The sequence below is a fragment of the Colobus angolensis genome, unplaced genomic scaffold, assembly GCF_000951035.1.
Source record: "Colobus angolensis palliatus isolate OR3802 unplaced genomic scaffold, Cang.pa_1.0 Scaffold308, whole genome shotgun sequence".
In the NCBI taxonomy this organism is placed as follows: domain Eukaryota; kingdom Metazoa; phylum Chordata; class Mammalia; order Primates; family Cercopithecidae; genus Colobus; species Colobus angolensis.
In genome coordinates this window covers 802,399-828,879 of record NW_012116355.1, presented here as the reverse complement: position 1 = coordinate 828,879, position 26,481 = coordinate 802,399, and the positions used below count along the sequence as shown (strand labels likewise).

The 26,481-nt window shown below is 48.6% G+C and overlaps 1 protein-coding gene, 1 long non-coding RNA gene and 1 pseudogene across 3 annotated transcripts; 2 read left to right on the top strand and 1 right to left on the bottom strand.

Moving 5' to 3' along the window:
- Positions 1-1,172: 1,172 nt before the first annotated feature.
- Positions 1,173-5,089, bottom strand: LOC105517796. Its single transcript, XR_001002714.1, has 2 exons — positions 4,869-5,089; positions 1,173-1,691 (listed from the first exon to the last, which is right to left on the bottom strand). It is a non-coding gene; the product is annotated as an uncharacterized LOC105517796 (long non-coding RNA).
- DNAJB5 (DnaJ (Hsp40) homolog, subfamily B, member 5) lies at positions 5,080-14,115 on the top strand. 2 transcript variants are annotated; one of them, XM_011950495.1, is made up of 5 exons: positions 5,080-5,540; positions 6,392-6,536; positions 8,915-9,159; positions 11,947-12,548; positions 12,707-14,115. In XM_011950495.1, the coding sequence occupies exons 1-5, from the start codon at positions 5,378-5,380 to the stop codon at positions 12,938-12,940; spliced, it is 1,389 nt and encodes a 462-aa protein (XP_011805885.1). In that variant the 5' UTR covers positions 5,080-5,377; the 3' UTR covers positions 12,941-14,115. The 2 variants fall into 2 exon arrangements, with proteins under 2 accessions (XP_011805885.1, XP_011805886.1); XM_011950496.1 differs by lacking the exon at positions 6,392-6,536 and having other exon boundaries at positions 5,350-5,540.
- Positions 14,116-19,978: 5,863 nt separating this feature from the next.
- On the top strand, positions 19,979-20,553 carry LOC105517834 (annotated as a pseudogene).
- Positions 20,554-26,481: the final 5,928 nt, after the last annotated feature.

The following is a 26,481-nucleotide window of genomic DNA, read 5'->3' as shown; positions in this document are numbered from 1 at the left end:
GTCCAAAGTGCTGAAGTCACAGCCAAGCCAGCTGAGGACCTTCAGTCCCTCCTTGTCCCACCTTTGAGTGAACATCAAGTACAGAGATTTCCAAGCCCAAAGAGTGTCCTAAAATTGAGAACGTATTGCAAACAAATTTTATTTTATTTCCAGTATCTTTGTTTAAAATGAATACAGCTCTCCATTCAAAATTATAACAAGTACAAATTAACAAGAGATGATTTAGCAGCTCAGTGAGAAAAGAGCCTTAACTCAGTATGGGTGAACAGTATGAGGTGGCTGCCAAAAAATAAACTGGTGGGCCAGGTGTGGTGGCTCACGCCTGTAATCCCAGCACTTAGGGAGGCCGAAGCAGGTGGATCTCCTGAGGTCAGGAGTTCAAGACAAGCCTGGCCAACATGGCGAAACCCTGTCTCTACTAAAAATGCAAAAATTAGCCAGGTGTGGTGGTGTGCACCTGTAGTTCCAGCTACTCAGGAGGCTGAGGCAGAAGAATTGCTTGAACCCAGGAGGCAAAGGTTGCAGTGAGCCAAGATCACGCCATTGCACTCCAGCCTAGGCAACAGGGCAAGACTCTGTCTGAAAAGAAAAACAAAACAACAAACACACACACACACACACACAAACTGATGTGATCTGAGCCTATGTGGAAAGAAGTTCAGAGTCAGAGGAGGGAGGCAGGTCGGCTCATTTGTACCCTGCACCAGCTCTCCTGGAAAAAGCTAATCATAACTGGGCACTACAAACTGAAACCCATTCAGGCAAACATGATCTTAGTGGGTAGAACTGAGAAAGGCAGGGGATGAACCCATGAAGGCATGGGTCCTGGAGAGAAGCAGATTTGAAGGATGCAGATGGTGACGTTTGGCAGATGGGCCAATGAGGTCAGTGTGGTTTTAAGGACAGGGCTAAGATGAAATGTGAACACTATGGAGAGGCAGATTTCCGCTCAATAGGACCAAACATAACTGGTTACCAGGGAAGGCAGTGGAGCTGTATTAAGCATGTGACAGAAATGTTGATTTCAGGGTGGGGTGACTTCAGTCCTCTTGAGACCTGAGATGTCAATAAACAGTTAAGCATATTCTGTGCATACCCAGTGCTAAGCCCAGGTGAGCCAGAAGGAGAAGATTCATGACTGTAAGAACCCACATAAACCCAAAGTTTTGGCATCAAAATCGAGAACTTTAATTTTTTTAGTTCACAGGTGGGCTCTTGGACGCTTGCCTCTAGAACCTGATGTTGCACGCCCTCTGCTGGTTATCCCTAACATTGCGCTGTCATCCGGAGGCAGGAAATCACCCCTCTGAACCCTTTTCGTGCTGGTCAGCCATAGGTTCAGAACACGCAGGGAGACACCAGCGAATATCAGGGAGTTAGATCCCGGAGTGTTCAGTTAGTTCAGTATAGGATCAGAACTGAATCTGAAGATGAATTCAAGTATTTTTAATCAAAAATAGGGCTCAGCCATGTCTAGGAGGAGGGTTTGGGCAGAGGCTGGATTTGGGGAACTGTCTCTACCAGGACAATAACCAGGTTGTGTCTCAGGCTGAAGTCAAAGTTGGGATTCAGCGTGGGACCAAAGTCTGGGCCTGGGTGTCTGCATGAAGCATGTATCAGGTGAGACGCTCAGAGTCTGATCACAGGAGAGAGGCCGTCTGCAGCCAAGGTGATGGGTCAATGTGGCATTCCTATGCCCAGGAGAAAGCATCAGGTAATGAGTACTCAGTCACTGGAGAACTCAAGAACAAACAGGGAGACTGCCCAGGGGAGAGGTATGAGGGACAGGGGACAGAAAGAGATAGTCACTCTTTTTTTTTTTTTTTTGAGATGGAGTCTCGCTCTGTCACCCAGGGTGGAGTGCAGTGGCGCGATCTCGGATCACTGCAACCTCTGCCTCCTGGGTTCAAGCAATTCTCTTGCCTCAGCCTCCTGAGTAGCTGAGATTACAGGTTCGCGCCACAACACCTGGCTTTTTTTTTTTTTTTTGTATTTTAGTAGAGATGGGGGGTAGTCACTAATTCGTAAGGCCCTCCCAACTTTAAGGATGGTGATGGCTAGGCCAAGGAGCCCCCTTTTCCTCAGTATTCTAGTATCCCAGTATTCTAGTCCTGGTTTCCTGTAAAGCCCCCACTCCTGCTCCCACACACACACTAGTACTACCACATACATATCATAGGTACAACTGGGGGAGAGAAGTGGCCCAAGGGCCAGTTTTGTCACTGCAGAGAGCTGGCAGTTGTGAGGGTAGTCTTCCTTCCCCACAGGATTCTCTGTTTCTACTGGCAACAGGGCCTGGCAGCCTCCCACACCCAGATCTTAGCAACCATGGGAACCCCTGGCAACGGCTACCATGGTGACAAGACAGGGAACTGAAAACAGGCTGGGGGCACTTCCTCTGCAGCCTTTGGGATGTGAGCAGGATAGGGGCTCCCTTCCCTATACAGTCTGGGAGGGAACATGTGCCTCTGTCTAAAACACCTCCTCACTGGCACCCACCCCCACCCCTGCCCACAGGTTCCGGTTCCCTCAGGGTGAGGAAATGAGGGACACCGAGGGTTATGACGTCTCCAAAGGGAGGGAGGGTGAGTGGGGGCGTTTGGCACTGGCATGATCGCAGATGCGTGCATACGCTGGCAGACGTGGTGTCAATGTGTCAGCGGCCACATACCTCATCCACTCTTTGTCATGTAGACACATGCCCGCACAGTCACTTACTCACACATGTACACTGACCCAAAATCATATACCTACAACATATAACAGAATCAGGCACACCACCACACAAAAATAACTGCACAGATCCACTCACAAATCACATTACCAGTACCACACTATAAATAACTCCCAATCAGACTCACAGATTTACAGATGCACTCACACTCCCAGCATCTGTGAACATGTAGAGTAATGGTTAACTTGGTTGAGTTAACCAAGTTAACCATTGGTTGGGTATAAACTACATGCCCAGCTCAGAACTCAGTGCACTACCTGTGTTACCTTAATTAACCCTCTCAACAACCCCCTGAGGCACCAATCCCCATTTACAAAGGAGATGAGGTGCCAGTGTGGCATGTAAGCTCACAAGGTGCATAGACTCCAGACCATACTGCCACGGTCCATGCCACACCGAGCACCACACACACTTGACACCAAGGACAATGGGACCGAGGGCAGGAACCACGGACTAGGCAAACAGTGGAGTCCGTGCCACCAACACCTAAAGGCAACAGTCCCGCACCCTCAAAGGTCCGAGCCTACACTTTAGCATTAGCAGGGGCCAGGTAAAGGCTGGTGACTAAACTCTCTGCCTCCGTGTTGGCACAGGCAAGGTTGGGGGAGGCAAAAGAGACAGAACTGGAATAGGAAGAAGGAGAGCTACCCACAGCCTGGGCCCCACAAGTCTGGAGGTGGGAGAGAGAGAGCCCCCAGATCTGAGGAGCCAGCAGCGGTGCAGGGCCCCTCACCCCACCTCACCCATCTCTGTGTCACACTAGTCCATCCCTCCTCCCTATCCTCCCCCTTCCTCACTCCTCCTCACCCCATCTCTGTGCCTCATCCTTTGGTTGCTCACCCCTTTCCTCATCCCCCACCCTGCCTTCCTGCCCCTCCTCAGCCCTTCTTTCCTCATCCCCCACCCTGATTCCCCGCCCCTCCCCAGCCTTTCTTTCCTCTGCCCTCCTTACTCCCACCCTATCTCTCATCTGCCCCATGCCCCCCCTCATCCCCCTCACCCCATCTCCCCATCCTCTCACCACTCCCTCTCCCTACCTCCCCTCCCTCAACCCCATTTCCCCAAATTCCTCGTGCTCCTCATTCCCCCACATTCATCACCCATCTCTGCTCCCCTCCTGGCCCCCAACCCCACTTTCTCTCCACCCTCCTCTCACCCCAAGTCTCTTTCTTCCTTCACACCTCATGCCCCTTTACCCTTGGGAGCCCCATAGTGACTCCTGGCACGAAGGCAGGTAGTGAAGAATCTGCAGACCTGACCCCAGGACCCGGCCCCCCTCCCTGCTCTGCTCTTGGCCCAGGTACTCAAGCCGCAGTTTCTAGCAAGACCTCGTGGGTGTCCAAACTCTGTCTCTGGAAAATAGGAAAGAAAGAAGTAAAGGAGAGCTTCCGGCCTGACCCTTCCTTTATCATCAATCCCCCAGCACTCTCCCCCCACTTCACCCCCAAATTACTCCCTCCCCACCCCCGCTCCCTCGAGCACAGATGGGCCTGGGAGACAGTGACGTGGGCGCCAGGCACCGTGTCTGCTCGAGTGGCGGCTTCCGCCGGCGACCGCCTCCGCAGCCCCGCCTGCTCCCTGCATCGGGGACACTGGGGCTGAGATCTAATGACTTAATGGGGGGTGGGGGAGACTAGAGATTCTGAGGGTAAGGAAGGGGATCTTGAGGAGTGAGATGAAAGATTAAAGGGGAGATCTAGGATAGGAGATCAGGGGTGTAAAGAAAGAACCAAGAATAGGATAAAACGGATCACTGCGGGAGGGAAGACAGGAGATCATTGAGGGCCAAGAAGGAAAGGGCTAAAACACAGGCACTCCAGGGGGAAGCAGGATGAGAGACTGATTAGAAAGGGGACTGAAATGGGCACCGCGGGGTCGCTCAGGAGGGGCGCGAGGATGAGGGGCTGTACAGAGGGTGGGCAGGGGAGACTCCTGGAAGCGCCGGCCTGGGCAGAGTCATCTGTTTCCCTCAGGGAAGAGGTCCGGAGGGCTCTGAAACCCGGCATCCGTGGGATCTGTTAGAGATTCCGTTAGGTCACGTCAGGCCACCGCGGGGTCAGGGTAAGGTAAAGCTAAATGAGGTCAGCTCGAGGTGGCTACACCGTTGGCTGAAAGGCGAGTAAGAAGTGCTGACCTTTTGGCCCCGGTCCAGGGACTACACCTCCCAGAGTGCACTGTTTTCTCCCCCTTGCCCCCCAATGAAGAAAGAAAAGAATGCACGGCCGCACGGCCAACTGGTGGGTACAGTTTTCCTTTAAGGCTGCCTTTGACGTCGCAAGGGTTCCAGAAGGTTCTCCTGGGATTCGAGCAGTGGCCAGTACGTCCCACCTTCTCAACCCGGAGATTGGACTAATATAGTTGCCCCTGGGCTCGGGTCTTAGTCTCAGGCACGAACCAATAAAATCAAAGGGCGAGTGGGGTTGCCACCCTCTGTCTTTTTCACCAATGGCACGACAAGATGGCAAAGAGGCGTGGTTGAGTGATCCCAGAGGGCGCCAATCAGATCCATACCAATCACTGCCTGGAATGTGTGCGCGTGTGGCCGGGTGACAGGGGCGGAGGATGGGCGGCTATCACCATGCCGCTTGTGGAAAATTGCCCAATCACAGTAGAGGCTGAACTGAGTGACGGGAAGGTGGTTCAATGGGCGGCGCGGAGGCGGAGCCGTGGGGGCGGGCTCCCGGTCCCGCTGTCGGCGGCCGGCGGGCAGGCGACTCCTGTCCCGGGTGGAGGCGGCGGAGCCGGAGCCGGGGGAGGGGGCAGCGGCTGTCTCACGGACCACGGCGGCGCCCGGAGCTCCTCATCGGTGAGGGCGCCGAGCCAGGACTCGGGGGTCCCGGGAGCGGGGCGTCGCGAAGCCAGGGCTCCTGGTGTTGGGGGGTTGGGACACTGAGGGCCCGTAGGCTCTGCTGCCGTGGGGGTGCGGGGCCCCGGGGTCTGCAGGGTGCTCGGAGTCCTGGACCCGGGCTTGGCTGTTACAGGGGGCAGCGAGCGTCTGAGCCGGGGATGGGAGGGGAGGGGAGGGGAGGGGAGGGGAGGGGAGGGTCGGACCGGACCAGATTGGGTTCTGTGGGGCGGAGGCGTCTGTGAGCAGACCAGCCAGCCAGAGCGGGTGACATCACCGACCACCCTCCCCCGCCCGAGCCCCCTCCCCTCCTCTCCTTGCCGCGCCTTTTGTCCCGGCCGAGCTCCGCTCTGCCCCGCCCATCCGCGAGGGAGGAGACTCCCGTCAGTGACTTCACTGAGTAGGTTCTTGGGGATTGGGGTCGGGTCCTCCCCAAAGAGAGGCGACAGGAGCTCACTGCCTCTCGGGCCCTCACAATCACACCTGTCACAGGTACACACGCTGCCACTCACAAACACACGCTTGCACTCCCAGCCTCACTGACACGCTGCCATACAGCCGCTCACAGCCAGCCAGACACTGCTGCACCTGAGAGCAGGTGGCCACGGGTCCTCTCCCTTCACTCTCCACACCTGGAGATCACGTCCGGCACCTGCTGCGCCAGACAGGCCTTGCTGGGCACGCGCCTCTGAGAGTCCGAGGAGGTGGCTTCCAGAGCTGCAGCACTTCAGGCCGGCTCCGGTGGAGCGATCAGAGGTGAGGGGCTTGGCTGGGCATGTTTAAGCGCACAGTGCTCTCCTGCCCACCCCCAGCAGCACCCCCACTACAGGCCCGAGGAGCTTTCCGGAGCTTCCCACACTCCTGGGGAGAAGACTTCTTAGCCAGCTTGATGTTTAAAATTCAGCTGGAGCCCTTAAAACTTCGAGCGTGGACGCTGAATGGGTTTGTAAAGTTTCGGTAAGTCCCTCCGGAGAAGGGCACTCATACCCATACCCAGTCAAACCCTCCACACGGCCATCCCTTCCATTGCCTTCCTGCTTCCTCCACCTCATCCTCATCCCCTCCGTGACATACAGGGACCCCTCTCCTGCCTCACCCACATATTTGAATGAATTGCACCCCTTATCATTCCCCTTATCTCAAACCCTTCAGGTATCCATTTTCCACAGACATTTCCTCCAATATTTCAACTCTCTACATTCCTCCCTTTCAACCCATCATTAACCCATTTTCCACCTCAGCCATTTCCACTTGTCACTCATCCCCTCCATCAGTACATCATTTTCTGTATCAGCCATCTCCCCTCCCTGTACCTCAACAGTCCCCCTTGCCATTTTCTCCCCATTTTTCCTTCCTGCCTCTACCTTAACATCCTCCTCATTCTTCTCCATCAAAGGCAGTGCCATGCCATGGGGCTCCTTTGTCATTCCAACACGTGGCCTGTGGGTAGGGGGGAAGGGAAAGAGGGAGGAAAGCAGAAGTAAAAAAAAGGAGGCAGATCCTGAAAGAGCTTGCCCTGTGTCTGTAGAGGCAAGAGATGTATGGGCCTAGAGCAGCTAGCAGGTGGGTACCAGGGAGGAAGCTGGCCAGGTGCGGAGGTAACGCAGGGACAGAAAAAGGAGGTGGGTGGTTGGTGAACTGTTCCACTGGCCCTCTGCCTGGAAGCTGCTGTAGTTCTCTGGGGGCACCCTCTTGGTGTGCTAGGGTCCCTTCCCAGTCCCAGGGAGAAGAAGGTGTGGGTTGAGGCAGAAATGGCAGACCACCCCCAGCTCCCTCTCAGACGGCTTTTGCTGCCATTTCTGAAAATGGCTGCCCCCCCCGCCCCGCCAAGGTGCTCTTTCTTCTCTGCCTCTCCCAATCCCCCTACATCTCCCCCACAGACGTGACATGGTGGTGGGGGGTGATGGGGGAGTACCTGCCTTTGTTGAGCCTTTTCTTCGTCAGAGAAAGGTGACTCCCAGAACCATGAGTCAACCCAGCCACCTGCAGCAGAGCCTATGGGGGCAGAAGTGAGGGCCATTGTCCCTGCCCACCTAGGGCCTTGGGCACCTCCCCCTTACCCGGTTACAGCCCTCACTCCTGCCAGGACACCCTGTACACCTCCCTTCTGTGAAGCAGTCAGAGGCAGAAAGGCAGGTCTCAGCTGTGGCTGCCAGCCTAGGACATTGCTAGAAAGACTCTGGTTCTCCTGGCTTTGGCAGGGGTTGGCCAAGTCTCAGAAGGGCTAAGAATGGCTTCTGGCCATTCCCCCAGAGAACTCTAGCTACAGGAAAGTCCCCCTTCCCCTGATATCCACCACAGACACACCGGTGGAGGAAGACTGGAATGAAAGAATTTGGGTTGTGCGTTTCTCTTACAACAAATGCTCCTGCACCCACCTTAAAAGGGACTCAGAGGAATATGGGTCTGACACTGGGCCAGATCCTAAACCGCAGGGTGGACTGGGGAGCGGGGTGGGGCTAGGAGAGTATTAAGGAAATGGTGGTTGGTTAGTGCCCAATTGTCTCCTAACAGCTGGGGTTTAAAAAGTCCTGTCCCCAGGATGCTTTTGTTCACTCACACTGGTGCTTAGGCGGCACAACCCTCACAGTTTTGTGTGTAGACGCTGGGAAATAAGGGAATCGTTGCCCTGGTTGGGGGAAGGACAGTATCGCACCCCCTGCTAATGAGGGAGTTGGAAACAGCAGTTTCCAAAGGCTGTGAGTCACCCTGTGATCTGAGTCACACGTGAGGCTTAGCATCTTCAGGGGGTGGGGGCGGGGAGGCCTGGGGTCTCCAATGGCAGAGAGGACTCCAGACACCCATTCCCTGACTCAGTCTGGCTGGCCAGGACAGCTGGCGGAAGACCCAGGCCTGTTCCCAGTCCTGGGCCACTGCCCCAGCTGCCCTCAGCCTGGGCACCATGCCTGAGGTGTGGCGTAGGAGACCACGATGCTCAGGTGACCTCACCCGTTACACTGACCTTCGCCAGCTCCTGTGTGTGGGTCGCTCAGTCCATGGTGCCACCTCACTCAGCAGGGCCTCTCAGGGGTCCTCAGACTGGCCCAAGGACCAGGGCCTCAGCCTAGCCCCAAGAGTGGGCCACAACCTTCATTTTCCTGCTGGGAAAACCCAGGAGGTGAGGACGGAATCACAGAATTCTAGAATGTCAGAGCCGGAAGAGATTATCTAGTTCAAACCTTTCATTTTCCAGATGGGGTGGACACAGGCCCACAGAACAGGCATGACCTGCTGAAGGTTACCCAGGGAGTCATTTAGGGATTGCAAGATCGTCAGGAACAGGGCTGGGGCAGAAGAGGAGAAGGCATCAAGTCTCGGCCCTGGGTTTCTTTCAGAAACAAGGAGACCAGTGCTGGTCCAGTGGCTGTGATGGGAAAAGATTATTACAAGATTCTTGGGATCCCATCGGGGGCCAATGAGGATGAGATCAAGAAAGCCTACCGGAAGATGGCCTTGAAGTACCACCCAGACAAGAATAAAGAACCCAACGCCGAGGAGAAGTTTAAGGAGATTGCAGAGGCCTATGATGTGCTGAGTGACCCCAAGAAACGGGGCCTGTATGACCAGTATGGGGAGGAAGGTAAGAGGGCAGCACTCTAGCCCAATCCCAGACCCCTCCACTTGGTAGAGGTCCTGAGTGCACCAGTTTGTGTAGCAGGGAACTGGAGGCTGTGGAGGGGGTGAGGGCAGCAAGGGTTTCCAGCACTGCCACCCAGAGGAGACAGGAGCCTACCCACTACCCAGCTCAGCTCACCCTAGTTCTCCCCGCCTCTCTATGCTCCCTCCCTCCTTGGGTTCAGGCCTTAGAGAGGTCTGAAGCAAGAGCCAGAGGACTTCCCCGCCCTTCTTTCCTTCCCAGCCTTATTAGTCCTGCCTGAAGTCTCTGCTGCTTCATTGGCTGATGGGGAAGGTTGGGGAGAGGGAGTGTGTGGCTCTCTGAGGACAGAGCATTTACATTCATCAGCATAAAAGTCTGGCCCTTAAGCAGCCTGGGAATTAACTACCAGAGCTCTGAGCAGAAATGGTTTTCCCCTTCTCTCCCCCAGTCCTGCCTGCTTCTGGCCAGCAGAACAGAGGTGGAGCTTTGCCTCCCAGAGGAAGTGGCAGGGATCCAAGGGTGGAAGGGGAACTGCTGCTGGCATCTTCCCCCTTCCCTGGGGTAGCTGGTGGCCATGGGGTGGGAGGCAGGAAAGGCCCAAATAAAGCCTCTGAGAGGGAGGCCCCTCCCAGCACATCCCACGGCCATGATGTAGCTGCTAATTCTGGGCCTGCCCCTCAGGGCTGCCTGCCACCCGCCAGCCACAGGCACCTGTCAGGCTATATTAAGAGACATTGTCACGCTGAGGACTCTCCTTCCTGGGAAGAACTGTCCTTCCTCCCCAATAGAATCCACCTTTCTTTCACATTCTCCTCCTCTTCACCCTCCCCATTCTATCCTCAAAACTAAATGGGCTAATCATATGTAGATAAGAAGGTTATTTTCTTCCCCTCCTCCTGGCCTTGTGTTCCATGCCCCTCTGTGCACCCTCGTCCTCCCAACTCCCTCTTCCTATTCTCCATGCTGCCGGTTCCTTCCATTCTTCCTGCCTACCTCCTAGACGTGCCAACTCCCAGATTCACCAGATACCGGCTGGCACCCCCAGTATTCTTCCAACTAAGACATTTTTCTCTCTGGCATGGAGCGATGGGAGGGATAGGAGTAGGAAAGAGGGAAGCAGTGCAGACACCATGCCACCATGTGACCTGTCTTGGAATTGCACCCATTCCTCCATTCAGCCTCACCTTTGTTTAGAAAGAAGGCAGGAGCTGGGAGAGCTCCCCCGAGATACTTCACCCCTTCTGCCTAAGTGAAGGGGTCCAGACGCCAGGTTCTGATGCAGAACCCCATCCCAGGAGGGCCCCTGAGGATGCGGCATGGCCTTAAGGGGACCTCCACGACCTGGGGAGGGAGAAGCAGCTTAGAAATGTTGGTTATATTTCTGTCTACCCTGCCCAATCCCCAGCAGCCATCTGTGTGCAGCTCCAGCAAGGGACAAGTTGCTCCCACCTTGAAAAGGGGGTAGTAGTGGAAGAACAGAAATCCCTATAGAGAGAATTACCTCTTCCCTTCGTCATCGGTGCAGCCTCCCTCCCTCTCTCACTGAGCTCTGCCAGGCTGCTTACACTTGCTTCATAATCAGCCCCTCGATAGAAGGAAAGCAGAGATCCTAGGTCTTGGGGGAGGGGTGAAGAGGCAGCTGCCACAAGTCCCTGAACCGTCTGCCACTTGTCCTCTCTAGTGAAACTCAAATCTGCCCTTGTGGTTCCAGGAAATAAGAGGCTAATGTAGGCTCAGATCTCCATGATCAGTTGAAATTCTAGATAAATGGCCTCAAAGAGAAGGGTCTCTTTCCTAGCCTAGACCCCACCCATAGTCTCCATATTCCAGAGCAGTTCTCAGTGTGAACCCTCTCCCCACATCCCCCACTACCGCCAGCACCTCCTCCTCTGCAAGAAAGCTGCCTCCAGGAATCTGAGCCCCTTAGGACCCGACAGAGAGAGCAGCTAAGGTCACCACCTGCCATGTGCCAGCCCATTCATGCATTTTGGTTGCTCAACATTAGGTGTGGGGTATGGAGTTCGCTGTTGTATAACTCCAGGGAGCTCCATTCCCATTGTAGTCTATGTCTGTACAATGTGTGAATGACACTCCCTAAAGTTGTGTAACACCGAGCAGAGTGTGGGAACAAAGCATTTGAAAATTTTTTCTAGAAAAATATCTCTTCATCTCCAAGCTAATGAGCTTTCCCACTTTTTAAGGCCTCCTGATTTCCCATTTGAGCAGGAGTCAGGGAAAGAGGAAATATTGCTAGAAGCAGAGTGAAAGTGGTCTTCCTCCTGGGTTGGATCCCTACCCTATTTGCGACTGTTCACTTACCAGCCCCCTCTGTGGTCACATCCTGTCTGATTGCCCCTTGTCCTGTATGTCTTTGGAGATAAGCAAAGATTTGGGAACCAGGTATGACTTGTAATGTGATACCAGGCTAGTCATTCAAAGCTTTTTGAGACATCTTTGGACCATGAGTATGTGGAAAAGATTACAGGACTGGAAGTCACATCCTCTAAGTCCTCTAGTCCTGGCTTTTCCACCTATTGGGTAAGCCAACCTCTTTGACTCTCAAGTTGTGCATTGTTACTAAATATATAATTAGGAATGGAAAATAATCTTGCCAGAAGCCTTTCTTACTCTATTAGCCTGGCCCTCTCTGTGGGATTTAAATGTTGCCTCTTTCTCTAGGCCTGTGAACTGGGAGCTAGAGGGCAGGGGGAAGACACTGGGGTGGGGCCAGGATGAGCCACACTGCCCCTAACTTCTCCTCCCCTCTAGGCCTGAAGACCGGCGGTGGCACATCAGGTGGCTCCAGTGGCTCCTTTCACTACACCTTTCATGGGGACCCCCATGCCACCTTTGCCTCCTTCTTTGGTGGCTCCAACCCCTTCGATATCTTCTTTGCCAGCAGCCGCTCCACTCGGCCCTTCAGTGGCTTTGACCCAGATGACATGGATGTGGATGAAGATGAGGACCCATTTGGTGCTTTCGGCCGTTTTGGCTTCAATGGGCTGAGTAGGGGTCCGAGGCGAGCCCCAGAACCACTGTACCCTCGGCGCAAGGTGCAGGATCCCCCAGTGGTGCACGAGCTGCGGGTGTCCCTGGAGGAGATCTACCATGGCTCCACCAAGCGCATGAAGATCACAAGACGTCGCCTCAACCCTGATGGGCGAACTGTGCGCACCGAGGACAAGATCCTGCACATAGTCATCAAGCGCGGCTGGAAGGAAGGCACCAAGATCACCTTCCCCAAAGAGGGTGACGCCACACCTGACAACATCCCTGCTGACATCGTCTTTGTGCTCAAAGACAAGCCCCATGCACACTTCCGTCGAGATGGCACCAACGTGCTCTACAGTGCCCTGATCAGCCTCAAGGAGGTGGGGCCTAGTCAGGCTGTGTGTGTGTGCTGGGGAGATGGTGGGGACATTCCCCCTCTTCCTGCCAGCTGGCACATTCTTTCCCCACTCAATCTATTTCCTTCCTTCCCACTCACCTTGCCTCACCTTTTCCTCACTTTCTGCTTCGTCTTCCCCAGGCGCTGTGTGGCTGCACTGTGAACATTCCCACCATCGACGGCCGAGTGATCCCTTTGCCCTGCAATGATGTCATCAAACCAGGCACCGTGAAGAGACTCCGTGGGGAGGGCCTTCCCTTCCCCAAAGTGCCAACTCAGCGGGGAGACCTCATTGTTGAGTTCAAAGTTCGCTTTCCAGACAGATTAACACCACAGACAAGACAGATCCTTAAGCAGCACCTACCCTGTTCCTAGGCTCTGCCCCAGCCAGTCCAGAGCCTACCACAGCAATACCCCCAACACTCACTTCCACTCAATGTGCACCCAGCTTGATGTCCACTGGACACTGGCAACTTTTTCTAAAATGCAAAAAAAAGCCACTGGTTTTCAGGAAAATGTTCCTGTCCCTGACCCCTTTCAGAGCTGGGCTGCCTGGGGGGAGTGGGAGGGAGGTGGGGAGAGCTAGCCCAGGCCAGGGGTCAATGTTCATGTCACTAGCTTTGAATCCAGTTTCCACTGCAGTGGCTGGAGAGTGACCTGAGTGCTACTTGAAGATATGTAGAGATTCCTTATCCATGCCTGTACATAGCATGTCCTTCTCCCCTCAGCTTTGCTAATACCAGTCCCCTCCCTTCCCTTTGGCTTCCTGCTGTTGGGGGTGGAAGAGAATAGAAAGGACATTGCTTTCTCAGCCCCACCCCCAGGTCCACAGTGTCCAAGGTTATGGCACACATATTCATGCACAAGAAGCACTCACCTAGAGCTGTCTGTGCCTCTCTGGGAGAGAGGAGAGGGGATAAGAAGGGAAGGTTCACAACCTGTGAACAGGGACTTGAGCACGAGACACTTTTCATCTGGAGCAGGGTGGTGAGCTCCTCAGCAGCCTCCGCAACAGCACCCTGCCTGCACCCGCAGAGCTGGAGGTTCTGTCCTCCCTGCTGCTCTCAGGAGTGTTCAAGGGTGGAGGGCAGGGAATGGGGCCTGAGGTATTAAGGCTAAGAGGTTGGGGGCAGGGCCCATGTCCCAGCCTTCATTAGGAAGGGAAAGGGCTTTGGGGTCAGGTGGCAGCTATTCCCCACCAAGAGATTCAGGGTCACAGGTTTTTCCCCACACCTCTGAACTCAGGGCCTAGCCACCCCCAAACTTCCAAATCCCACTTTTGTGATATGTGAAGCTACTTATTTCTTACCCTTGGAGGCTGTGTGGGGAATTTCCAGCCCTTTTATGCCTGTGTGATCCCGCCCCACCCCCACAATTGTATAAAGGTCATAGTGAAGGAGCTGGGGGAAGTCTGCTTCAGCCAGATCCTGGGGTGGGGTCTTTAGGTTTTCTCACTTTGACAAGCCCCTGAATGTTTTTATAGTAGTTTTTTTGTATTTTTTTGTAATGACAGTATTATGTAAAAAATAAAGTATTTTAAAAATATGGCATCTGAGCAGGAGCAACAAACTGGGGATGGGGGTAGGTGAGGAGGGCCACTGTCTCCCTCCCTCCCGGGCTCTGGTCACCGTTGAGAGGCCCAAGCAGGCCCTCAGTATAAGCTGAAGCTGACCCCTGCCTTCCTCTAAGCCTCCTGGGATTTCTAAAACATATACTCCAAGCACAGCACAGACAGAAAGTACCACTCAGCTATTAGAGGAAACATCTATTGGGAAGGAAAAATATCCCTGCTCATGAGAGACAGAGAGCATTGTCTTCAGATGCTCTAGCATGAAAACAAATAGATTTTCTCTTCTTGTCTAAATTTTCTCTGAGTCAGATAAATTTTCCTTCTAGGAGAAAATTTATCTTCTAGGAGGGGATGGAGGTACTTTTTTTTTTTTTTTTTTGAGACAGAGTCTTGCTCTGTTGCCCAGGCTGGGGTGCAGTGATGCGATCTTGGTTCATTGCAGCCTCCGTCTCCTAGGTTCAAGCGATTCTCCTGCCTCAGCCTCCCGAGTAGCTGGGATTACAGGCATGCGCCACCACACCTGGCTAATTTTTGTATTTTTGGTAGAGATGGGGTTTCACCATGTTGCCCAGGCTGGTCTCAAACTCTTGACTTCAAGTGATCTGCCTGCCTTGGTCTCCCAAGGTGCTAGGATTACAGACATGAGCCACTGCTCCTGGCGAGGCTGAAGGACTTTCTGGCTAACTAGAAGAGACACATCCCCGAAGACAGAGGCTGGCCATTGGAGAGGATAGCCAGAGGTACCTGGCTTCCTTGGCCCATGCTGGTGAGGCCTGGCTATGGACACAGACTCCCCGGGAAGCATTGAACACAGCTGCAAATCCTTGAATCTCACAGTTATCTGGGGATGTCTGTCCTGCCCTCTGACCTGCCCATGTCTACTGAGACAACTCTGGCCCTCAGGACCTGAGTGGTGGCTGCATGAGGGGGCACTTGTCCCTTTCCTGCGATCTGGGTAGAAAGGAGCCCTGTAGTTGCAGAAATGCCCATCTGCAGGCTCTGCCTAACCCTGGACGTCCTCCTGGGGCTGACTTTCCTCTGAGCATGAATCCCTCATCTTCTCCAGGATCAGGCCCATGACAGTCATGCCCTCCTGTGTGCCAGTGTCCCCAGTACTATCCAGACAGCACTGCCTTCAGCCGGGTCTGGCTGAAGCTGACACTAACTGGCTTTTTTCCCACAGTAAAGACACTGAACAAAAGCTCCTCATCCTTTTACCTGAGGTACTTTTGTACCACCTTCGAAAGGAGGAAATGTGCAGAAACCAGAGGATCTTGCTCACAAGGGTATCTGCTAATCCCCTGGCCTGAGCAGGGAGACACCCCCACCCTACATCCCCTACTCAATGCTCTCCTCCTTTGGGGCTCCTAGGGTAGCTTCTCTCTTGACTTGTGGCTAAATTCTTGTCCAGGATTTTTCCTAGGGCCTGAAGATTTGGGATTCTGGTCTGCTGGGCCAGACTGCTCCCTTTGGCCTCTGTGTGGACATACAAGACCTGGGAAATTATCATGTCCTGCTGAGCACACTCTGGGGATAAGATTTTTTTTTTTTTTTTTTTAAGACAGAGTTCACTCTTGTCACTCAGGCTGGAGTACAATGGCACGATCTCGGCTCACTGCAACCTCCACCTCCCAGGTTCAAGCGATTCTCTGGCCTCAGCCTCCTAAGTAGCTGGGATTACAGGTGCCCACCACCACACCTGGCTAATTTTTGTATTTTTTAGTAGGCATGGGTTTTCACCATGTTGGCCAGCCTGGTCTTGAACTCCTGACCTCAGGTGATCCGCCCGCCTTGGCCTCCCAAAGTGCTGGGATTACAGATGTGAGGCACCACGCCCGGCCAGGGATAGGATTTTGAGAGCCTAGAAGCAAGGCTATCTGGGGCAAGGAACACTTCAATGGGAAAGTCCTAAGGCTGACTGTAACCTTACCTGCAATTTGCACCTTACCCTTCTTAGAGGCCGTGTGAAGAATTTCTGTAATTCCTTGTAATGCCTGTGTAACCACCCCTAGAGACACTGAAGCATGCACAGAGCTGTAGAAAAGTCAAGATAGTAAAAGAGCTGTGGGAGAGACTAGTTCAATCTGGTCCTGAGGAGTTGGGGTCTTTTTTCTCACATTGATAAGCCCCTGAATGTTTTTATAGTAGGTGTGTGTGTGTATGTGTGTGTGTGATTTTGTAATGATAGTACTATGACAATCATTTGCTCATCTTGTATGACAATAATATCCTCTTTAAGGCTTGGCCATCCTGGATCTTGGGCAACCAACATTCCTGGCTGGGGAGTATTCCTTAGTCACTGGAGCCCCTTGACTACTCAGATGGGCATTTATCTCCTGGACATCTTCCCGTTGTGGCTTAGGAACTGAAGTCTCTTTGGAATTCCTACCTCCCTGGCCTCTTTGGCTCTTAAAGAAATTCCTAATCTCCAATATCCTTTTCCTAAAGAAAAAACTCCAAGAAGATGCTATGCTCTGTGGTGAGCCCCTTCTGCCTCCAGGCACTGCTCCTCCATGGCCAGAGTCTGTTGAGATACAACTCCACTCTCATCCGTTGGGTATGTCCTGCCTCTGACTTGAAGTGACTCTGGATTGCCTCTCTTGGCCCTCAAAGTCCCACTCTGACATGACTTGTCCATGGAGAGGGCAAAAGGAGCTAAAAAGTCTGTTTGCTGTCCTTGAACTAGGGTCCTCTGGACTTCTTTGCTTACAGTTGAGGAGGCAAGGACTCTCCAGGGTGGGGGCTGAATTCCTTGTGATTAGCTTATCTCCTGACCTATCTGTTTCTTTCAAGGAGCTAAGCAACCTCAATTTAGCCATCCCTGAAACATGGGTGGCTGAGGGATAAAGGTGGACTTGGGAAAGAAGCCATGATTGGGTCTCTATCACCTTAAGTTTTATGGATTCAGAGACTTTAAAGAGGTAAACTCTATCTCTGCCATGCTCAAAACCATACCACTTAGGCTTCTAGTGCCTGCGTAGCACCTGCATCAAGAAAGGAAAGCTTCCAAGAGGTATTTAGGCAGTGTTCCTGCACTAAGGGTGCCAAATTTCCAGTTTTCAAGCAGCTATAGGACTTCCCAGAAGGGAGTGATACAGCACTGTCAGCAAGCCATGAACAATACACATATATAGGCCACCTGCCCAAGTGAACTTTCAGGGTGTTTTCCAGTTGCTTCCAGTCTAGGTTCTCTCTTGAATGCATTTATAAGTCGTTTCCTGACCCACTCCTTGAGTCATTCAACTAGTCATTTTTTTGGTCTCCTCTGATGAATCAGCCCCCCAAACCCCTACGGGGTAGCTTTCTGAATGTCTTGATAGGTTACCTTTGGGACTCTTTCTCAGGTTATGCCTCAGACCCTTCCCTATGTCATTCTGAAACTTGGCGGGGGCCCCTCATATGGAAGCTTCTTGGGTGCCCAATCAATTCTTCCTTAGACTCTTGCTGCCTTGACCCATAAATACCTCGAGGGCTGTAAGAATCTATGATTGTTCCTTAGCTGAGATGTGTCTGTTATTTGCCCTGAGGCTGCATCAGCACCAAAAGCTCTTGCATCCTCTAGGCCAGGACCCACTAGTGCTACATGAGGCTCTTTCAAAAGGCGGTGCTCTAGTTGGTTCCAAATACTATTGCTTATAGGAAATTCTCTAGGAAGAATAGAAAATGGCCCATAGTCCTGGGAGGCCAGGCTGTACTGAACAAGGTTGGGAGTTGGAAGACAAAATGCTTCCTAAGATCTCTGAATTACAGAGAGTAAAAGCTAGAAATTTTCAACAAATGTTGAGCTTCAGTTGGGGTGAGAGACTGTATCTCATTCTGGGTCCTAGGAAAGGATACCCCAGAAGCCTTAATCTGGGGTGAAGAAGAAAGTAATAGGAGCAGGAATGAGGATTGAAGGTGGGCCCAAGGTAGGTGCTGGGATGAAAGAGAGTTTGGAGCTGGGGGAGCAGTGGGGAACCTTTAGCCTGTATTTAAACCGGAAAGTGAAAGTGGGCATTAGAGATTCTACTGACTAAAACAAAGAGAGACTCCAGTGCAAAATAATCACCAGAAACCAGGACAGTAGCCACCAGGGCCTCACTGTGCAGAGGTGAGACTTCAGGAGAGATGGCTCCATCCCCCAAGATTTTGGAATTTGGGAGCTGCTGAGGATGTGCAGCTGCTCTGGTTTGTCTTTGGTGCTCCACAGTGGTTGGGAGCCTATGTTGTCCTGTATGCCAGCAAGTGGCTCTAAAATAGTTCCAGAAAAATATACATATATACCCCTCTAGCAAAGACTGGGAGACTCATTGGGTGAAATCATTTAATGAAACATCTGTCCAGTCTGTGGCTAAGCTAGTCAAGCAGACACTTCAGGGGTCACATACAACAAAAAAAATACAGAATTTACAGAATTATTAAAGTCACTACACGAGCAAACAACAACAATGACAAATAGCAACAACAAAGCTTGGAGGGAAGGGGGACTCTAATTTCCAGAAATGCCACATTATACTATTCTAAATGTCCAGTTTTCAATAACAACTATAAGACATGCAAAGAAAAAAAGAGAATGGCCTATATACACACATGAGGGGGAAAAAGCAATCAACAAAAAGTGACCCTGGGGAATCCCAAACATAAGATTTACTAAAAAGACTATAAGTCAGCTTTGAAAAAAAAATTTATAGAGGCAGGGTCTCACTATGTTGCCCAGGTTGGTCTCAAACTCCTGGCTTCAAGCAATCCTCCCACCTCAGGCTCCCAAAGTGCTAGGATTACAGGTGTGAGTCACTGTGCCTAGCTAAATCTACTATTTAAAATATGTTTTTAAAACAATGAAGAAAAACTTTGTCTAGGCCAAGGGGTGGCTCACTCTGTAATCCTGGTGCTTTGGGAGGCTGAGACAGGTGAATTGCTTGAGGCCAGGATTTCGAGACTGGCCTGGGTGACATGACAAGACCCCATCTCTACAAATAGAATGAAAAAATTAGCAGGGAATGGTGGTACCTGCCTGTGGTCCCAGCTACACAGGAGTCTAAGATGGGAAGATGGCGTGAGCCCAGAAGGTCGAGGCTGCAATGAGCCATGAGCCATGTTCACACCACTGTGCTCCAGCCTGGATGACAAAGTGAGAACCTGTTGCAAAAAAAAAAAAAAAGAAAAAAAAGACTAAAAAACTTAAGAGAAGTGTGGAAATAATGGCTCACTCAATAGAACTTATCAATAAGGAGGTAGAAATTACTTTTTTAAATAACCAAACAGAAACCCTAGGGTTGAAAAGTATAACAACTGAAACGAAAAATTTGATAGGCACTCAAGAGCAGAGTTGAGAAAGCAGAACAAAAATCAGTAAACTTGAAGGTTGGTCAACTGAGATTATCCAATTTGAGAAACAGAAAGAAAAAAGAATGATGAAAAATGAACAAAACCTATAAAACCTGTGGAACACCCCCAAGTATAAGAACATAAAAATAAAAGCCTGAGAAAGAGAAGGCATAAATATTTAAAGAAATAATGTTTGAAAACTTCCCAAATTAGATTAATCTACACACTCAAAAAGCTCGATGAGCTCCAAGCAGGATAAACAGCAAGAGATCCATGCCTAAACACACCATAATCAAACTATCAAAGACAAAGACAAAAAGAGCATCTTGAAAGAGGGAAGAGAAAAATGACTTGTCACATACAAGGGATCCTCAATAAGATTAACAGCTGATTTGTCATCAGGAGCCATGGAGAAGGCAGGGGATGGGCATACTCAGAGTACAAGAGAAAAAAGTCTGCCTAGCAAAACTGTGTATCAAAATGGGGAGTTGGAGGAATAGTATGGAGAAAAGCACTGCCATAGGACAGCTGAGACTATGGCTGAGAAGGTGTCAGTGGACAGCATGGAGAGGTAGGCTCTCACAGCAGCTAAGGAGCTGGCCACTTAGAAGCATGAACCAAGACTGCACAAATTCTGGGAGCTGCACCTGAAGTAGACTGAAGCTTGAAAATTAAATCACCAAGAAGTTGTGGAGGACGACAAAAGACTTAAAACTACCTGCAAACTGGGAAGCTAATAAGGCTCATTACAAATGGGAATTGCAGGAAGGAGAAAAAAAAGAATGTTCAGACAAAGACTATGAGAAAAGATACAGAAAGATGGGAGAGGAAAAAGAATAGGAAAAACTCCAATCTGGGATTTTTATATTATGCCACTTCCGGGTTACACTAGTATCATTGGTTGACCAAGCAGATCAAACCTGACATAGAAAGATATCAAAAACTAAGAGACAAATACGGAGAGGAGTTCTACACAACATCCAACAGCCTTCTTCATGGAACATATGTGCCTTCCACAGAGGAAATTGACAAGACAGAAAAGCAAATTGAAAAATGAGATGAATATAGCTGGAGACACCCTTAGGATTATGATGCAGATATCAACTACTAAACATTTAAAGAATTAACACCAATCCTTCTTAAACTCTTACAAAAAAATGAAGCAGAGAAAAACTTTCTAACTAATTCTATGAGGTTAGCATTACCCTGATACCAAAGGCAGATAAAGACATCATTAGAAAAGAAAATTACAGACCAATATCCTTTATAAATATAGGTGATAAAATCCTCAACAAAATACTAGCAGGTTGAACTCAACAGCAAATTAAAAGGATCATTCACCATAACCAAGTGGAATTTGTTCCAAGAATGCAGGGATGATTAAACATAAGAAAATCAATCCATGTAATACATCATATTAATAGAATGAAGGGGAAAAACCAAATAATCATTTCAGTCGACACAGAAAAAGTATTGAACAAAATCCAACGTTTTAATGATAAAAATTAAGAAAACTAAGAATAAAGAGACCATTTCCCAACATGATATAAAGTATTTATGAGAAACCCACAGCTAGCAGGATATCAATGATGAAATAGTGAAAGTTTTCCCCCTAAGATCAGGAACAAGAAAAGGATGCCCTGTTATTTAATATTATAATGGAAGTTCTAACCAGAGCTATTCAACAAGAACAAGTAATAGAAGGCATCAGCTGAGAATGGTGGCTCATGCCTGTCATACCAGCACTTTGAGAGGCCAAGGTGGGAGGATTACTTGAAGCCAGGAATTCAAAACCAGCCACGGCAAACTTTTCCTGAGGAAAAGTTTGGAACTTCTTAGAGATTGATTAAGTGGTTGTGATCAGAATGTTAATAGAAATACAGACAGTAAAGGCCACGCTGACAATGTCTCAATACAAATTAAGAACTTATTGGGAACTGGACCAAACCTTGTTAGCAGAAACAAAGAACTGGCTGCATTGTCTCCACACTCTAGGACTCTGTAGAAGGTCAAACTTAAGAGGAATGACCTAGGGCATCTGGTGGAAGAAACTTCTAAGCAGCAAAGCCTTCAAGAAGTGGAGTGGCTGCTTTTACCAGCTTACAATCAGTTACAGCAGGAAAAGAACGACCTATGAACCCAAAATATCTGAGACAGGTCTCAAACAATTTAGAAAGTTTAATTTGCCAACGTAAAGGACACACCCATGACAGCCTCAAGAGGTCCTGATGACATGTGCCCAAGGTGGTTGGGGTACAGTTTGGTTTTATACATTTTAGGGAGACATGAGACATAAATTAATATGTGTAAGATGTACATTGGTTCAGTCAGGAAAGGTGGGACAACTCAAAGGTGGGATGACGGTGGGAGTGGGCTTTCAGCTTATGGGTAGATAAAAGACAGAAGGTTGCATTCTTTTGAGTCCTTCATCAGCATTTCACTGAATACACAATTTAGTCTGAGCCAGGCATGGTAGCTCACACCTATAGTTCCAACACATTGGGAGGCTGAGGCGGGTGAATCACTCGAGGTCTCTCAGGACCTCTCACTCTCAGGAGTTTGAGACCAGCCTTGGCCAACATAAAGAAACCTCATCTCTGCTAAAAATACAAAAATTAGCCGGGCATGATGGCACGTGCCTGTAGTCCCAGCTACATGGGAGGCTAAAGCAGGAGAATCACTTAAACCTGGGAGGCAGAGGTTGCAGTGAGCTGAGATTACACCACTGCACTCCAGCCTGGGTGACAGGGTGAGATTCTGACACACAAAAAAAAAAAAGAAAAAAAAATTTAGTCTGTCTCAGGGAATCTGCATTTTTTACATACACAGTAGGGCACAGGAAGCAATCGGATATGCAATTGTCTCAGGTGAGCAGAGGGATGACTTCCTGTCCCACATCTGTGAAAATAAGCTATCAGTTTACATTGCCAGGGTGAAATTCAACAGAACTGTTTTAGGGTAAAGTTCTTGAGGCCCACAAGAAATTTCCTTGTGGGCAAATTGTGAGGGAGGTTTTTTTTTTTTTTTAATCTTTGTAGCTATCTTATTTAGGAATAAAATGGGAGGCAGGTTTGCCTGACATAGTTCCCAGCTTTACATTTCCCTTGGCTTAGTGATTTTGGAATCCGAGATTTATTTTCCTTTCACATTTCTTCCATTTCTTTTAAAAATATTTCAGAAAGAGCATTTTAGAAGAAAATGAGTCTCCAGTCTCAGGTCTTTCTGATCTCTCATAGCTAGGATGATTTATCCTAGAGAGGTAGGTCTCGCATTATTAGAAAAGCTCATTTTTAGCAGGTTGTAAAATATCATGTTCTACGAAGAGAAAATAGGGAAAGAAAGAGAAAGAAAACAACAAACAAATGAAAAGACAGAGCCATTTTTCTCTGAAGTCCATACATCAGTAGGCAGGCATATAGGTTGCTGTTATTTTCTTCTGAAGCTTAAGTTGTGTAGCTTCAGTTCACAGGGTTTTAAGAAAGCACAGCATAATTTTTAGTGATTTCAAATCAGCAAAAATGGAAAAAAAAAAGGAAGGAAAGAAGAAAAAAATTGAAAATATTATTTTGAATACCTGTACCCCCCCCAAAAAAATTTAAAATTCAGTCCAAACTAGAAAATAATAAAAATTGAAAAATATTAGGCAAGACTAGACTCTAATGACAGGTGCACTATAGTTCACTTTGAAAAATAATGTTTTCTCTCTCCAGTCCCCATTTTCACTGAACACAAATCACAGGACAAATTTGTGCATAAAATAAGTATTAGTCTTATATACTTGACCTGAGTATTTACATGAAGTCAGCAAGAATAATTATGTGCTGGCTGGGTGCAGTGGCTCACACCTGTAATCCCAGCACTTTGGGAGGCTGAAACATGTGGCTCACTTGAGGCCACAAGTTCAAGACCAGACTGGGCAACAGAGAGAAACCCCATCTCTACTAAAAATACAAAAACTAGCCAGGCATGGTGGCACATGCCTGTAGTCCAACTATTCAGGAGGCTGAGGCACGAGAATCACTTGAATCTCAGAGGCAGAGGTTGCAGTGAGCCCAGATTGTGCCACTGTACTCCAGTCTGGGCAACAGAGCAAGATTCTGTCTCAAAAAAGAAAAAATTTGCCATATAGGCTCTTTTTTTTTTCAAATTGGCTTTGCTGGACCTTTATTCCATAAGAAATTTCAGATTAGACTTCAATGCCTTGAGCCTAGCCTGTGCCTGCAGATACCTGTATTAATTGGGTGAATTCCCAAGATAATTTGAGGCTCCTTGGCCTATCAGAAAGTGACTTTTTTTCTTTCTTTTGAGACAAAGTCTCACTCTGTCACCTAGGCTGGAGTGAAATGGTGCAATATTGGCTCACTGCGACCTCTGCCTCCCAGGTTCAAGTGATTCTCGTGCCTCACCTCCCAAAAAGCTGGAATTACAGGCACATGCCACCATGCCCAGCTAATTTTTTTATTTTTAGTAGAGATGGGGTTTTGCTACGTTGGCCTGTTGGCCAACTGGTCTCAAACTTCTGACCTTAGGTGATCCACCCACCTTGGCCTCCCAAAGTGCTCGGATTACAGGCATGAGGCACCACACCTGGCCCAGAAAGTGACATGCTTTACTTACCACAGGTCAGGAAACTGTACAGGAACTGTGTGGACAAGGCATGAGGCCAGCTTTCCCAAGGGGCTTTTATGGCTCTATAAGTCAACTTTGATTCCTTAAAGCAGTTGATTTATATCTGAAAGTATGCCATTCCAATCAAAGCCTTGGTAAAATAACCAGTGTCCAAGTGTGTCCTGTTACAAAAGAAAACAGATTATTATTGAACTTATGCAAATAACTAGACTGCCATAAATTAAGTATACTTGCAAATAGTTTTCAAATTCTGGAGAAATCAGGTAGAGGAATATGCTTCAGAGTTTGCTCATGGAAATTTCATTTACTCAGTGGTTAAAAGCTGTAAATCACTCAAAGTAAAAGGGTTTTCTGAACTCAGAAACAAAAGAATTACCAGTGTTTCAAACAAAGTCATAAAAAGATTATTTCAGTTTTCCATTAGTTTAGTCTGTGTAATTAACTTCAGTTCTACTCAATGTTTATGAACACATTAGCTGTCTATGGGAGTCTTAAGACGTTTCTCCTCTATTCTAATGTCACAATCTCCAAAGTTATCAGAAACCTGCATTCAAAAACACCTGTCAGAGTCATGTAACTATTTATAAAATCACCTTTTGAAAAGGATAAAAGTAGGCTGGGCGCAGTGGCTCATGTCTGTAATCCCAGCACTTTGGGAAGCTAAGGTGGGTGGATTACTTGAGGTCAGGAGTTTGAGATTAGCCTGACCAACATGCAAAACCCCATCTTTATTAAAAATACAAAAATTAGCCAGACATGGTGGCATGCACCTGTAATCCCAGCTACTTGGGAGGCTGAGGTGGGAGAATTGCTTGAATTTAGGAGGTGGAGGTTGCATTGAGTCAAGATTGTACCACTGCACTCCAGCGTGGGTGACAGAGTGAGACCCTTTCTCAGAAAAAAAAAAAGAATAAAAGCAAAACAACTGTGGATGACAAAACTCTTAGAACAGTCATAGTTAGACACGATTGACAAGGAAATTTGGTTACTTCTGTGGCATACAACAATTTTACATGATAAGCATAATTACTACTGACAACATATACTAAGACTCATCTGAATCACAGAAATCTGAAGATTGGTAAATATCATTTCATATTTGATAAAACTTCCTGTATGACTTTATTATATCAAATAAGCCAAATATGTCTTTTTTTGCACTTCAGGGGACCTAATATCAAAAAAATTAATGAGAAGCAAAGTTAGAATTTGATTTTGGAAAGTTTGTCAAATATAACACTTGATATCACAAAATAGGATCATTGTAAAATATTGTAAAATAATTCATTAATTTAGCCAAAATGATAACTCAAAGATTTCAAAAAGGAAAAAACTTTTATTCTTTGAGAAAAGAGACTTACTTTCCCAAACAATAAGTTCTAATAAAGATAGCATAAGAACAATTAATCTTTCAAAATTTTATAAACAGGCCAGGCATGGTGGCTCATGCCTGTAATCCCAGCACTTTGGGATGCCAGGGCGGGTGGATCACTTGAGGTCAGGAGTTCAAGACCAGCCTGGCTAACATGGTGAAACACTGTCCCTACTAAAAATACAAAAATTACCCGGGCATGGTGGCATGTGCCTGTATTCCCAGCTACTTGGGAGGCTGAGGCAGGAGAATTGCTTGAACCCAGGAGGTGGAGGTTGCAGTGAGTTGAGATCATGCCACTGTACTCCAACCTGGGCAACAGAGCAAGACTCTACCTCAAAAACAATTATAAACAAAATCTATTAAATTTTAGTCATATTGACCATAAGATATAATTTCCATAAACCTTTCTATAACCTGTATAACCTTTTATTAAGGAGTGTGCTAATGCTCTAAGAAAATGCTCAAAGACCAGCCATATGCTGGTTTTGCATCAGTGTGCCTTTGACATTAATGGTTAGGTTTATAGAAAAACTGAACTAATTTAGTCTCTCAACATCAGCCCTTACAATCTCATGCACCCACCTCTTCCACAATAGTCCCTGAGCCTTGGGAGGTTGAATATTTTTAATTTCTGGCCCTGTGTCTCATGAAAGTAGTTTATTTTTATTGCCATCTTCTACCAGGTCTGAAGATGAGGCTTTAACTGCTGTCAGTATTTAAGACTGAGCAGGACTTGGTGTCCTTTTTAGACCCAAGAGTCAAACCCCATAACTGAAAGGCACAAAAACATGAAAAGCACATACAGAAAGTTACACAGATGCAATAACCTGAATTTAGAATGTTTTCTAATTTCAGTTTTTTCTAAGCAAACCAAAACTTAATGATATAGGAACTATTTCAATAAAACATAAAATCTGTTTGTTAGGCCAGTTACCAAAAGGCAAAAGCAAAGAGCTTCTGCAGTGCAATTTCTGTTCCCTATGAGGAATCCATTTAGATAATCTGCAAGTCAAAACTAATGAAAATAGTACTTGA